Consider the following 15,038-nt stretch of genomic DNA (forward strand, 5'->3'; position numbering starts at 1 on the left):
TCACTCAAGTAATCACATAAGCATTTCATAGCAAAGCAAAACAAATATTTAACAAAAGAATAAATAAAAATTATATATATATATATATATATATATATATATATATATATATATATATATAAATTATATTTAAAATATGGCTGTTTATCACTGTTTTCAATTAAATTAAATGATTTATCACTTGTATTTTGTGCAAATTGTGTTCAAGTGCAGCCTTAAATAACTTTGATTTAGTTAGCTAGCGTTTGGTGGGTCAATGATGTGACGCCTTTTTATTCTGTTCATCTGTTTTTTTTTTCTTCAATTTTTAAATGACTAAAAAAATAGTTAAAAGTGGTATTTATATCTCAAATATGTAAATACTTTTTCCCACATTTAATAACTGTTCTGTTATGGAAAACTTCTAAATTAGACATTTAATTTCTGCAAGCGAAATATTAATCTCTGAAACATATGCTAAAGTAGATCATTTTGTTGTACTCTTTCTATAAATTTTATGGGTTTTTAAGAAAGGATGAATCTGTCAATTTCGCCAACACCTGAGCGACTGTCTATGTACAGATAAAAAAAACAAACTGCAAACTCATTTTCAAAACACTTCACTGTACTACTAATAACCTGTTAAAATATTATGCATGCAAAGGTAATATATTATTTAAAATAAATATTACGGTCGCACCACACGACATTTTTGGGGCAAAAACAGGTTAAGTTGGCAAAAACTATTAAACTAATTTGATTCCATGTTTTTATTTAAATTGTTGAGTTCAAAACAATTCAAATATTTACATTTCGCTAAAAAAAGTTGACCCTGGTGCATTGTAACTAAATACTTTTGTAAAAGGTGTTGTAGCTCAGCAGTGTAGTTTTGGAGTAGCTTTGGACTCACATCTAGACTGATGCGTTTCTTTGATTTGCAGGTTTCCTTCAGTGTGTCTTTCTCTCCATCCTCAGCGTGCAGATACTGCAGAAAACTCTCACATCCCTCGGCCTTCTCCGGAGGCAAAACCACTAAACACACACACACACACACACACACACACAGACACACACACACACACACACAAACACACAAACATATGTATTGTGAGTACAAATTCTCCATGCACTAACAGTACACAGTGTGTTTATTTTGCTGGTCTAGTCATGATCTACAGTATAAATGTCTTTGACTACATACCCGCCAGGGGGATGCGATGAGCCGATAACTGTCCCTCCTTCAGCTCGCAGCTCTGTAGATCCCGCAGGAGAACATGAAACAAACACAAGACGTGATCTAGAGCTGTGTGACCACAAACGCAGAAAACAAGCATTTCCTCCTCATGGATAATACAGAGATGACTGTGTGCCATGCAAAACTGAACAGAATTACATCATCCAAAGCAATAGATCGCAACAGTCTGGTTCTGAAAGTGAAAATCCTATTAATTCCTTTTTTATAATTAGGCATAATCCTATCACAGACCTATGAACTCTGAGTCTAAAGACAGCTGTTTTTGTTGAATAAATGATTATTCAACAGCCAAATTCTTAGTGAAGAACTACAAAAAGTACAATCTTGAAGTGAGATTTCCTTGTAAATGCAAATCGACAAAAAAGATCTCATATTTGAAACTTTTATATATATATATATAATTTCGCAAACTTACATCTTGATTGGAAATGATGCCCAATAAAAACAGTGATATTTCCCTTGATTTTGTCTCATATTTCATGCTCTTCACTGACACTTTTGTCCACTTGGTTTACAAGTACGCAAACTTACGAAAAAAATTTATTAGGGGCAAAATTGCTTGGTGTGGTGGAAATGACGCCTAAACTGTCATAATTTATGATGAACATAGTTCTAAACATGTAATAATGTGTATTTTTATCATGTATTTTCATTAATATTGAACGTCTGGGTCTGAAGGCTAAAACAGTCAAATATAAACATGAAAGACATTTGAAAAGTACCAAAAATAAATAGTAATAAAAAAAAAGAACAAAGAAAAAAAGTTTAAATCTCTGCCTGAGGGGTCTGGGTAGCTTAGCGAGTATTGACGCAGACTATCACCCCTGGAGTCGTGAGTTTGAATCCAGGGCGTGCTGAGTGACTCCAGCCAGGTCTCCTAAGCAACCAAATTGGCCCGGTTGCTAGGGAGGGTAGAGTCACATGGAGTAACCTCCTCGTGGTCGCTATAATGTGGTGCGCTCTTGGTGGGGCGTGTGGTGAGTTGTGCGTGGATGAGGCGGAGAATAGCGTGAAGCCTCCACACGCGCTATGTCTCCACGGTAACGCGCTCAACAAGCCACGTGATAAGATGCACAGATTGACGGTTTCAGATGCGGAGGCAACTGAGATTCAACCTCCCCCACCCGGATTGAGGCGAGTCACTACACCACCACGAGGACTTAGAGCGCATTGGGAATTGGACATTCCAAATTGGGAAGAAAAAAAAATAAAATAAAAAAATCTCTGCCTGAAGTTGAAGAAACCCCATATGGTTAAATATTTTGCTGTAAACTCCAAGTACTTTTTGTGCTTCCATAAATCATCTTTTTATTGTTATTTCATCTCTACATAAGTTTACTATCACAGGATATACTGTATATTTCTTTGTTTATTACAAGAAAAATTAGTACAATATTCACACAAATAAACACTATCACATTGATTGAGCATACCATATGCGTGTACATATACATAATATACATCTTATTTCTTACTCAAAGTGGCGCTGTTGTTTCAGTGATTGACTTGATTTACATTTGACATTGCTGTTTGACGAAGCAGCAACATGGAAGTAAACTATAGCAAGTTTAACACAAACAGTATGATGTGGCTATTGTTATTTGGGTGTACTACTGAAAAGTTGGGTGTCTATTTAGACTCAAAAAGTGCATGAGAAAATACATTTGTGTAGCTTATGTGGATCTTATATGTTATGTTGACACTATCTGGGTATTTTGTACATCCATTTGTGATAGATATACGTGCCGGGTCACTAAAGACCAGAGTATGTAATAATGTTTGGCGAAACACCCGTGCATAAAGATGCACACAGTCTTGCACTTTCTGTATTTTATACATTTGCATAGATTTGTTGCTTCAAATTCCTATAGAGAAAATGAATGAGAAAAAGTCAAAGTTCACACAATCTGACCATATTTGGCTAATCACATCTCATTTCGCCTTTCCAAGTTTTGTGGCTGATATTTTCTAGAGGAAAGGAACGGAATGACAGAACGTTGAATAGATCTGGAGGGAGATTTTTATATTTCTGTGCAGTTTTGATAAGTCTTCTAAGCTCATACTTGAGACATTATCAGCCGACAGATCCTCATACCTCACTGACGTGAAGATTTTGAGGTTTTGTTGCTAAATAATCCGATGGATATAACAAATGATCTGTTGCCACCTACTTCTGAACCACAAAAAACACACAGCTGTATATTTGTGTACAAATCCAAACCTGCTCACTGTTACACAGGTAAAATGAGACGTCAATGGTTTCTTTTGACTGAAGAAAGGGAAACTGCATTTTAAGTCATTGCAAACTTAGGCTGGACAATATAGAATATTAAAGAGATAGCTCACCATCTCTATCTCTGTCTCTTTATTCTGCACACAAATCAGATCACTTGACTCCTCTTATCTAACACTTTTAGCTCCTAAATGGATGACACTTGCTGTCTAAACTGTGTCTGCAAGAGAGCATCAGCAAGAATGAAGCTCTAGCACACAGACAAACGTCTCAAATTCTCCAAAGAGAAACCGTGAAGTTACAGTTTACGCCGTTTCAGAGAACGTGTGAATCTACTGACAGCAGAGTAAAAATGCAAGGGTTTGCAAAAGTGACGCTCTGCCATGCTCTGACCAGTAGGTGGCGATATGCACGAAGCATGCTAATCGCCAAAAAACAAAAGAAGAACGTGGAAGTGAAAATGGAAATTTATAGTAAAAAAAGACTTAAATATTGATCTGTTTCTCACCCACACCTATCATATCTCTTCTGAAGACATGGATTAAACCACTGGAGTTGTATGGATTACTTTTAAGATGCCTTTGTGTGTCTTTTGGAGCTTCAAAGTTCTGGTCAAAATTCACTTACATTGTATGGACCTACAGAGCTGAGATATTCTTCTAAAAATCTGGGAGCTCACGGTATCTCTGTCTTTATTGGTTTATAAGTTATCGTTAAAAAATCAATTCTCTTATGGAAAAATGAATGGGATTTTTACTTCTGAGCCAGACTGTCATTGGTATCTGTACACATCATTAAGACCTGTCAAAGTGGGCGGAATTAATAGCAAACTAGCCCAAATTTTATGCCACAAGACAAAATTTGTTGTCCAGTGAAAATTTCAGACAAGCAGGTTCAGTTGTGCTTTCAAAAATCCAATTAGTTTCATCTCTTCCAATTTGTGGATCTTTCCACACCCTCAAAATTTACATTTATATTTATGCATTTGGCAGACGCTTTTATCCAAAGTGACTTACAGTGCACTTATTACAGGGACAATCCCCCTGGAGCAACCCGGAGTTAAGTGGCTTGCTCAAGGACACAATGGTGATGGCTGTGGGGATCGAACCCACAACCTTCTGATTACCAGTTCAGAGCTTTAGCCCACTACGCCACCGCCACTCAAATGGATCTTAAGCAATCCCTATCAGTCAATTGCTCAAGAGTATAAGCGCCCTTAAATAAATGGTTCACCCAAAAATGTGGTTATTTATTCTCCCTCATGTTGTTCCAAACCCATTTGTTATTGTTTTTGGGGTTTTTTCCCAATGGAAGCCAAAAGGAGATTTTAAGAATCTGCATGCCACTCTTTCCCATACAATCTGTCACGCTCCAAAAAGGACAACAAAAATCACCACCATTAAATTACCATAGAAACAGTCCATACGACTTGTGCAATATTAAAAGTCTTTTTCAGGTTTTTCTTTTCAGGCTTTTTCAGGTCATTTCAAGTCAAGGTTTGAAACAGCATGATGGCAAGTAAATAATTTTCATTTTTGGGTGAACTATTCCTTTAAGGACAGCCAAAGTCCCTTTCAAGGCAAGTCGGTCCACTCGGCGGTCTTCTTGGGAACGCTCGCGCGGGCAGCTATTTTCTATGGATACAAGCGGCATACAAGTGCAGCTCCTATCTACTTGAATGGGGAAAATGACCGAAATCTCCAAGACGGTTGGTCAACATTGCGATCAAAGAACATATTTAAAATCAGCAGTAAAATCTGACAACAATGGTATCATAAAATGTGCTTCTTTAGCCCAGATCACGCAAAAAAACTCTATTTTCAGGCTGGTCCAGCTGATTCTCAGCTTAACGGACAGGTGATGTCTCCGTCAAAAAAGGTGATCGGCTCTTTTACCTTTAAGTATTGGAGCGTTCCAATTTCTCCTTTTAATTTTAATACAAGTGCTCCATCTCAGCTAAACTGTCTTTGGGTCACCTCAGCAGGAAAACTGAGTTTATGTAGATGTTTAACATGCAATGTGGCCAGTATGATCAAAATCTGAGTGGTTCAGTTTAGAACAGTTTCTTCATTGCTAGTTAAAACTGGTTTAAATTGCAAATTAGAGACTACAGACATTAGGGAACTGGGTGATTACCATATTCATGTACTCTGTTATTTGCATGATACTCCAAGATACTTTAAAGTGCAATATGGTACTAGCATGGTAGTAAAACATGGTATTACCATGGTCATTTCTGGCACTTTTTTGTACGTTTTAGCAAGGTGAGAGTTTCGTTGTGATTTCATGAACACAGCTGTAGTTTTTAATTGAAATATTTTATTTGAAATCAATAAATTCAGTCTAAATTTAAACAAATGTTATTAACTCTGGTTGGCTGACTCTTCATTATGAATCTCTTCATTAAAGCCTCTTTCAATTACTCTCTCACACATAAAAAGTCTGGCAACATCTTGTAGTTGAAAGAAGTTTGGCAGCCGCTTTGCATGAAACAGGAACAAACAGCACGCTCCGTGATGCCGTTTTTGTGCCGCTGTATTCTGAGATCTGATACACCCTGTTCCAAGACAAACTTGAGAGTTGTCACACGCTTCTTCCACAAATGTATGTTGTCAGAAGACACAGATTTGCCTTCAGATGACCTTTCGACACACTTAGTGCCTTTGTTCCAATTTAACCTGAGTTTTTGCTGAAAGTGTTTGAAATCTAAAGAAGCATTAGTAGAGAACTGTGGATTGGAACCAACTTTCTCTTAATTAAACATGTGGTCCACACATTTCAGGGCCTCGGTGGGTGATGGCAGTATGGGTAAAATACCATGTGTTAGCCTTTAAAATGCAGAGGGTGGTCAGATCCTGCAGTATGATAACCAGTTAAGCCATAAATGGCAATAAGAAAAATGAGTTCACCCGGGTGTGTACATCAGTCCACAGGATTTACCTGTTTTAGGTGTAGTGCTGTGCGCTCTTTGCTAATGTGAACCTGATGAACAACACGGATGGTGCGTTCCAGTTGTTTGATAGCACAGGGGTACTTAGTCATCATAAGTGAGATTCACAATAGTAAGTGCTAGATGGGCTGGTTTGAGTATTTCTGGGATTTTCACACACAACAGTCTCTAGAATTCACTTCGAATGGTGCCAAAAACAAAAAACATCCAGTGAGCAGCAGTTCTGTGGATGGAAACACCTTGTTGATGAGAGAGGTCAACAGAGAATGGTCAGACTGGTTTGAATTGACAAAGTCTACAGTAACTCAGATAACCACTCTGTACAATTGTGCTGAGAAGAATATCATCTCTGAGATGTGGGTTGGCGCTGTTTTGGCGGCACGAGGGGGACCTACACAATATTAGGCAGGTGCTTTTAGTGTTGTGGCTGATCGGCATATATATAACATGATAAAAAAAACTCAGATGTCTTACTGACATGGTCAATTACTGTATATTATAGAGAATTGAGGATTCCCACACTGTTTGACCACTTATGTTTCCATGATATTTTCATAATTTTTCAGACATTCGGGTTACCGAAAAAGGATTTTAAAAATAATTTTATAGAGATCGCACTCACAGCTGAGCATACCTACAAAAATATATGTTAACTATAGAAATTAACTATAAAAATCCTAAATTCCCTGATAATTCCAGGTTTTCCATGATCACGTGCACAATGTGATTATATGCACACTGATTGAACCTCACGTTCTGTGCATGATGCCATTAAACTCAAATATTCTATTCTGCACAACTCAAGTGTTTGTGTTGGATGATGTTGCTGTGCATTCTAAACAAACATATTTTGCCCAATGAAGTGTGCTTATACAGATATTCCCTGCTCAGTGTACAGGGAGCACTGCGTAGGGAGCCTGTGAATCGGAACACAGCTAGTGTCACCGTGCCATCTGCACCAGACACAAATGGCCAAAGGGATTCCACCCCGGCGCAGAGCCACTTTTCACCCTGAAGTCAAACCCGAGGCACTCTGTTTTCTTGGCCAGACATGAAGCGCTACAGAAGCCTCGTTGTTCGTAGAGAAACAACAGCTGTGGAGAGAGTCTGTTTTGCCATCTGCGTCAGAGGCCCGGCCAGCCGTTTGAAACTCCTCGGGCCCATAAATCAGACAACACCTCCTGTACTCAACGCAGGATCCCTAAACTGATCTCAACTTTGGCTTTCATTCAGACTGCTGGAATACCGATGGCCATCACACGCTGACTGATCGACGCTTTCGGCTCGCCCATTACCACTCTCATCGACTTCCTCTGAAAGTGTAACAGACTGATTATTATCTGGTGGAGAAATTATGCTCATGTCATCATGCCCACCACAGGAGTCTGATGCATCTGGTGTTTTAGAAAGCAAACCTGAGCAAGGGGGCATGTGCTTGTACTGCATATGAATTGGAAATTGTACTATAAGCATTGTTATATCGGAAAAGTAGCCAACTAACGTCAACTATCATGAAACAATTAATAACAGTACTTTTGTTTTGTGTTCCTGTAGCTCAACTGCAAATGCATGGAACTGGCAAAGCCAATGTTCTGGGTTCGATTATCAGAAGAAGAAAAAAGAAACAAATATATTGTTTAATTGTATAGTCAAATGTATTCAGACTCTTCAATAGTCAATATTTGCACAGTGTAAAATGTAGAGCATGTTAGTCACTTTGGATAAAAAGTTTGAATCCAGGGTGTGCTGAGTGACTCCAGCCAGGTCTCCTAAGCAACCAAATTGGCCCGGTTGCTAGGGAGGGTAGAGTCACATGGGGTAACCTCCTCGTGGTCGCGATTAGTGGTTCTCGCTCTCAATGGGGCATGTGGTGAGTTGTGCGTGGATGCCGCGGAGAATAGCGTGAAGCCTCCACATGCGCTATGTCTCCACGGCAACGCGCTCAACGGGCCACGTGATAAGATGCGCAGATTGGACGCGGAGGCAACTGAGATTCATCCTCCGCCACACGGATTGAGGCGAGTCACGAGGATTTAGAGCGCATTGGGAATTAGGAATTCCAAAAAAACACATTTCAGGAGGGAAAAAATGGTCGTGGCATAAACGACAGATGGAAGCATTGGTTATTTCTTTGTGCCTTTTTGTGGTTTGTTTTATTATTCACCCTCCCAATTTCTGTTCTGTTCTCTCACTTGTACCTTGCATTGTGATATACACCAATCAGAATAACAAACCACAGAATTCGGAGTAAAAAATACAAAAAAGTTTAATCTTGCTGCGATTTAGAAATTGCACATGCTAATGTTGTGATTTTATTGTGATTTAAGGGTTAGTTCACCCAAAAACTTTAATTCTCTCATCATTTACTCACCTTCATGCCATCCCAGATGTGTATGACTTTCTTTCTTCTGCTGAACACAAATGCAGATTTTTAGAAGAATATTTCAGCTCTGTAGGTCCATACAATGCAAGTGAATGGTGACCAAAATATTGAAGCTCCAGGAAGCACATAAAGGCAGCATAAAAGTAATCCATATGACTCTAGTGGTTTAATCCATGTCTTCTTTAGTGATATGATAAGAGTGGGTGGGAAACAAAACAATATTTAGGTCCTTTTTTACTATAAATCTCCACATTCACATTCTTCTTTTGTTTTTGGCAATTTGCATTCTCCATGCATATCGCCACCAACTGGGCAGGGAAGAGAACTGATGGTAAAAAGGACTTTAAAATTGATCCGTTTCTCACCCACACCTACAGCTGAAGTCAAAAGTTTGCATACACATCAGCCAAATACATTCCCTGTCTTAGGTCAGTTAGGATCACTACTTTATTTGAAGAATGTGAAATGTCAAAATAATAGTAGAGAGAATGATTTATTTCAGCTTTTATTTCTTTCATCACATTCCCAGTGGGTCAGAAGTTTACATACACTTTGTTAGTATCTGGTAGCATTGCCTTTAAATTGTTTAACTTGGGTCAAATGTTTTGGGTATCCTTCCACAAGCTTCTCACAATAAGTTTCTGGAATTTTGGCCCATTCCTCCAGACAGAACTGGTGTAACTGAGTCAGGTTTGTAGGCCTCCTTGCTCGCACACGCTTTTTCATCGGATTAAGGTCAGGGCTTTGTGATGGCCACTCCAATACCTTGACTTTGTTGTCCTTAAGCCATTTTGCCACAACTTTGGAGGTTTTCTTGGGGTCATTGTCCATTTGGAAGACCCATTTGCGACCGAGCTTTAACTTCCTGGCTGATGTCTTGAGATGTTGCTTCAATATATCCACATCATTTTCCTTCCTCATGATGCCATCTATTTTGTGAAGTGCACCAGTCCCTCCTGCAGCAAAGCACCCCCACAACATGATGCTGCCACCCCCATGCTTCACGGTTGGGATGGTGTTCTTAAGCTTGCAAGCCTCACCCTTTTTCCTCCAAACATAACGATGGTCATTATGGCCAAAAAGTTGCAAACTGCAGTCTGGCTTTTTTATGCCGGTTTTGGAGCAGTGGCTTCTTCCTTGCTGAGCAGCCTTTCAGGTTATGTCGATATAGGACTCGTTTTACTGTGGATATAGATACTTGTCTACCTGTTTCCTCCAGCATCTTCACAAGGTCCTTTGCTGTTGTTCTGGGATTGATTTGCACTTTTTGCACCAAACTACGTTCATCTCTAGGAGACAGAATGTGTCTCCTTCCTGAGCGGTATGATGTCTGCACGGTACAGATGAATGTGATACCTTCAGGCATTTGGAAATTACTCCCAAGGATGAACCAGACTTGTTTTTTTCTGAGGTCTTTTCCCATGATGTCAAGTAAAGAGGCACTGAGTTTGAAGGTAAAATACATCCACAGGTACAGCTCCAATTCAGCACACATCCTATCAGAAGCTAATTGGCTAATTGCCTAAGGGCTTGAAATTATCTTCTAGAAATTTTCAAGCTGCTTAAAAGCACAGTTAACTTAGTGTATATAAACTTCTGACCCACTGGAACTGTGATATAGTCAATTAAAAGTGAAACAATCTGTCTGTAAACAATTGTTGGAAAAATTACTCGTGTCATGCACAAAGTAGATGTCCTAAACGACTTGCCAAAACTATAGTTTGCTAATATTAAATCAGTGGAGTGGTTAAAAATGAGGTTTAATGACTTCAACCTAAGTGTATGTAAACTTCTGACTTCAACTGTATCATATCACTTCAGAAGACATGGATTAAACCACTGGAGTTGTATGGATTACATTTATGCTGCCTTTATGTGCTTTTTGGAGCTTCAAGACTTTGGTCACCATTCACTAGCATTGTATGGACCTACAGAGCTGAAATATTCTTCTAAAAATCTTCATTTGTGTTCTGCAGAAGAAAGAAAGTCACACATCTGGGATGGCAAGAGGGTGAGTAAATGATGAGAGAATTAGCAACTATTTCTTTAATTGCGCAACCCTAACTTTGAACAACTTGTAATCTAACTTTATATAATATGTTAGCAAAACATTCACTTTTGAATCCCTTTAGAGTTTACAATGAGTTCTACGAAGATGTGAACGGTTTTTACAAGTTGAAATCTTGTAATTATGGTAATTCCATCATGATGTGAACGCACATGCTCTACGGAAGAAAGTAAGGTGGGTTTGGAACTACATTTGGGTGAACTATCCCTTTGATTAGGGGGCTCAGACACCCAAAACCCTTTTGTATTCCACATTTACATTTATTCATTTAGCAGACGCTTTAATCAGCACCAGGACACTAAAACCTGAAACTTCCTCTGATCTTCTCTAAAACCTGTAGCAGATGTTGGATGTCTCTATGAGTGAACATCTCCTCACATATTTAGACCACAAATGTGTCACACTCGTCACCCTCAGCAGCAACATTTCAAACAGTTTTCACAGGCGACTCTTAAACGTGAGCTGCAGCACACTTTCTGAGCTCGTCCGAGTGGTTTGTGTATAATATTTAAAGGTTAGTATGAACACAAGAGACAGAGTTCAGAGAGATGGTGTGCTTTAAATTTTGTAAATCCAACACAGTTATTCCAGGACGCCAAACTTGAGGTAGGTCAACATTGGTCGGGTTTTCCATATGCTACTTACTAGTACACATTTTCTAACTCTGACAGTGGATATTTTAAGAGCTGTATAAGGGATTTATGTAAGTGCTTTTCTAAAATTATAAGCTTCACATTTCTGCCTTTAAACCCTCCAAAAATTGGCCTCATTGACTTCCATTGTAAATGCCTCACTGATTTGTTTTTAGAGAACAGGAGGGACGAGTCAAAATTAATTTTTGTGGTAATCAACATTATGAACGCTATCAATTGAGCTTAACTTGTACTGAACCCGACATGTTCCTTTAATAAACTGTCCGTTTTTCATGTTGGAAGTTGGATAGCATCCATGCACATGGCAAAATATGGCAACATGAGCTCAGACCAAAGTAGCGCAATATTTAAAAATATGCCCTATATGGGGGCCTGGGTAGCTCAGTGGTAAAATACGCTGGCTACCACCCCTGGAGTTCGCTAGTTCGCTAGTTCGAATCCCAGGGCGTGCTGAGTGACTCCAGCCAGGTCTCCTAAGCAACCAAATTGGCCCGGTTGCTAGGGAGGGTAGAGTCACATGGGGTAACCTCCTCGTGGTCGCTATAATGTGGTTTGTTCTTGGTGGGGCACATGGTGAATTGAGCGTGGTTGCCGCGGTGGATGGCGTGAAGCCTCCACACGTGCTATGTCTCCATGGCAACGCGCTCAACAAGCCACGTGATAAGATGCGCGGGTTGACCGTCTCAGACGTGGAGGCAACTGGGATTTGTCCTCCGCCACCCGGACTGAGGCGAATCACTATGCGACCACGAGGACCAAATTGTGAGAAAAAAAATAATAATAAATACGCCCTATATAAGTGATTTCCATCTTAGCGTTTTTAAATATTATTGTTTATCCATTGGGAATTGGGCATTCCAAATTGGGAGATTGGGAGAAAAAAAATAATAATAAATACGCCCTATATAAGTGATTTCCATCTTAGCGTTTTTAAGTATTATTGTTTATCCAATATATGAACACAAATATGGTGGAGGCATGAAAATGGGAACTGCATTCAATGAATGACCCATAAGAAAGTAACTGCGAGCAGAAAAACATGCGTGAGTGTACATGGTGAAAATCACAACAGTATGAAAGTATCTTCTCTACAGCAAATCAAAGGCAGCAACACTGCAGACCACTCAAACAGGCTGTTCTTCTGTATCTGACTTACATGTGAAATTCTGTGAGTTCTTGCCTGGACTCTGCACTGAACTAACTTGTGATGAATGATTTGACTCTCATACGAGCATTAAAAATGTCAAATGCTCAAACAGAGCATAACTGCGAGAGATACCGTGTCCCAGAAATCAGTTGATGCACGCTGATATTTTAATGCAAAATTTACTAAAAATCAAAACAATAATAATGTTTATTTATGTGATGATAAATGGATGCAACTTGCTGAATTAAGCATGCAATATATTGCAATCATGTGAGAATGTAGCATGCAACTTTTGGAATGTTTAGCATTGCATACTGTTTCACATACTTTTTTTTTTTTTGCAATATAGTATGCAATATACAGCATATGCAGTATGCTAATATTCCATTCCGAATAGCAGGCGAAATGGGTATTTAAAGTCCTATGCACATACAAGAGATTACAGTGGCCGATGGCCAGAATAATGCTGAAATACAATTTAAAAGTAGCAAATATACACACAAAATTTTACAATTCCAATTAAAATTCACTAAAAATATTTCAAAACAGAAAATGTGCACTTTCCATTAACAAATAGATTTAGAAAATGCAAAGAGCTCAGCATTTTTAAGACGTTGTTTCAATTTAAAAGAACTTTTTAAAACACATCAAGACACCTGTATGCTGTGCCAATCATGGTGCTACATCTATCTCTTTCAACGCAAGAACACATTGTGTGAACGAACCCTTAGTGAGTCAAATTCAGAAAAAGCAAAGAGCAAAGTTTTTGCATGAATGAAAATCAACCCAAAACTAATATGGTAGGTTAAAAAAATGGATGAAATAGGAGGCCTGGGTAGCTCAGCGATTATTGACGCTGACTATCACCCCTGGAGTCGCGAGTTCGAATCCCAGGGTGTGCTGAGTGACTCCAGCCAGGTCTCCTAAGCAACCAATTGGCCCGGTTGCTAGGGAGGGTAGAGTCACTTGGGGTAACCTCCTCGTGGTCGCTATAATGTGGTTCGCTCTCGGTGGGGTGCATGGTGAGTTGTGTGTGGATGTCATGGAGAATAGCGTGAAGCCTCCACATGCGCTATGTCTCCGTGGTAATGTGCTCAACAAGCCACGTGATAAGATGCGTGGATTGATGGTCTCAGACGTGGAGGCACACATTGGGAATTGGGCATTCCAAACTGGGGAGAAAAAGGGAAGAAAAACTGCATCTGGGATTGTCTTCTTTTTGGACTCTTGTAGCCTCTATGTCTGTGTCCGACACAGTAGGAAAAGACTGAGAAATGTTTTTAACATCCTATAAATATATATTTTAAAAACTAATCGGCCGATTAATCGGTTATCTGCCTTTCCCACCACCTTAGTTATCGGTATCTACAAAATTCACTATCGGTCGACCCCTAGTGACCAAATCTGCTTTAATAGTGCTGTAATAGAAAAAAAACACAAAAAGATTGCTAACCAATAATGAGTAACTGGACAGCTATCAAATGTAAATTTGCATCCAAGAAATTGTGGCACCGTAACCGCAAGATCCAACCACACATAGTCTAATTCCACCCGCATATTAAACTCCCTTGAAGAGCCTGACCCGTATCCAGTGCAGAGAGCATCTGACATGCGAGTGTTATCTCTGTATTCACACTCTCACCAGACCGGTTGGAGCGCTTGTCTGTCAACACTTTTGCGCGCATCATGCACGCGTTTAACACCCCCTGAGCCACACAGTTGGCAGACCCGTTGGCTGCAGACATTCTTGACACTCATGCAATAAAGACTTCAATCCAAGCCGCAAAGTTCCTCACAGTCTTGGCATTGGCCAAGGGTCACCTCCAGGTCAACAGCGGCCCTGCTCTTTGTTCTACCTAAAAATACACCCCTGCCCGACCACATGAAGTAAAGGCGTCCTGACATTAGATGCAGTATGTCAAATGGAGCGATGCCAGTGGACGCATGGCGTTTAGAGTTACATAATGCCTTGCCAAGATAGGAAACGAACAAGATCAAAACAATTAAATACACAGTGGGAATATAATCACAGAGACCAAAAGGAAGAAACACCAAATTATTGTATATCACTGTGTGTATACAGTATACATCATTGTTGTGGTGGCTCTTGATATTCTAAAGACGAACGTTTATTTTGCCCTCCATCATATAGATCAGTGGTTCTCAACTGGGGCGGGCTTGCAGGTCTGTTCTAATAGGGTCACGGACAGCAGGGAAAGAATAATGCTAAAAGTGAATATAGATTTGGATGGTTAGGTTCGATTTTGATTAATCTAGGTATATTTACTGTATGTTATAATGTCCATTTTGCTTGCATATGAAAGCAATTTAAAGGTTGTGCATCCAATCAAACTCTATCGTATTTTGGTG

At 39.4% G+C, this 15,038-nt stretch overlaps 1 protein-coding gene across 2 annotated transcripts in view; it reads right to left on the reverse strand.

Moving 5' to 3' along the window:
- Nucleotides 1-15,038, reverse strand: part of nkd2b (NKD inhibitor of WNT signaling pathway 2b) — a 58,129-nt gene that overhangs the window by 9,420 nt on the left and 33,671 nt on the right. For both annotated transcript variants that reach the window (XM_051719339.1, XM_051719340.1), the window contains 2 exons: nt 1,181-1,232; nt 890-1,011 (listed from right to left, as the gene is read on the reverse strand). In XM_051719339.1, coding sequence (XP_051575299.1) covers nt 890-1,011; nt 1,181-1,232 — 174 coding nt within the window. The remainder of the gene's footprint in view (nt 1-889; nt 1,012-1,180; nt 1,233-15,038) is intronic.

This window comes from Myxocyprinus asiaticus, chromosome 15 (assembly GCF_019703515.2).
Source record: "Myxocyprinus asiaticus isolate MX2 ecotype Aquarium Trade chromosome 15, UBuf_Myxa_2, whole genome shotgun sequence".
Taxonomy (NCBI): Eukaryota; Metazoa; Chordata; class Actinopteri; order Cypriniformes; family Catostomidae; genus Myxocyprinus; species Myxocyprinus asiaticus.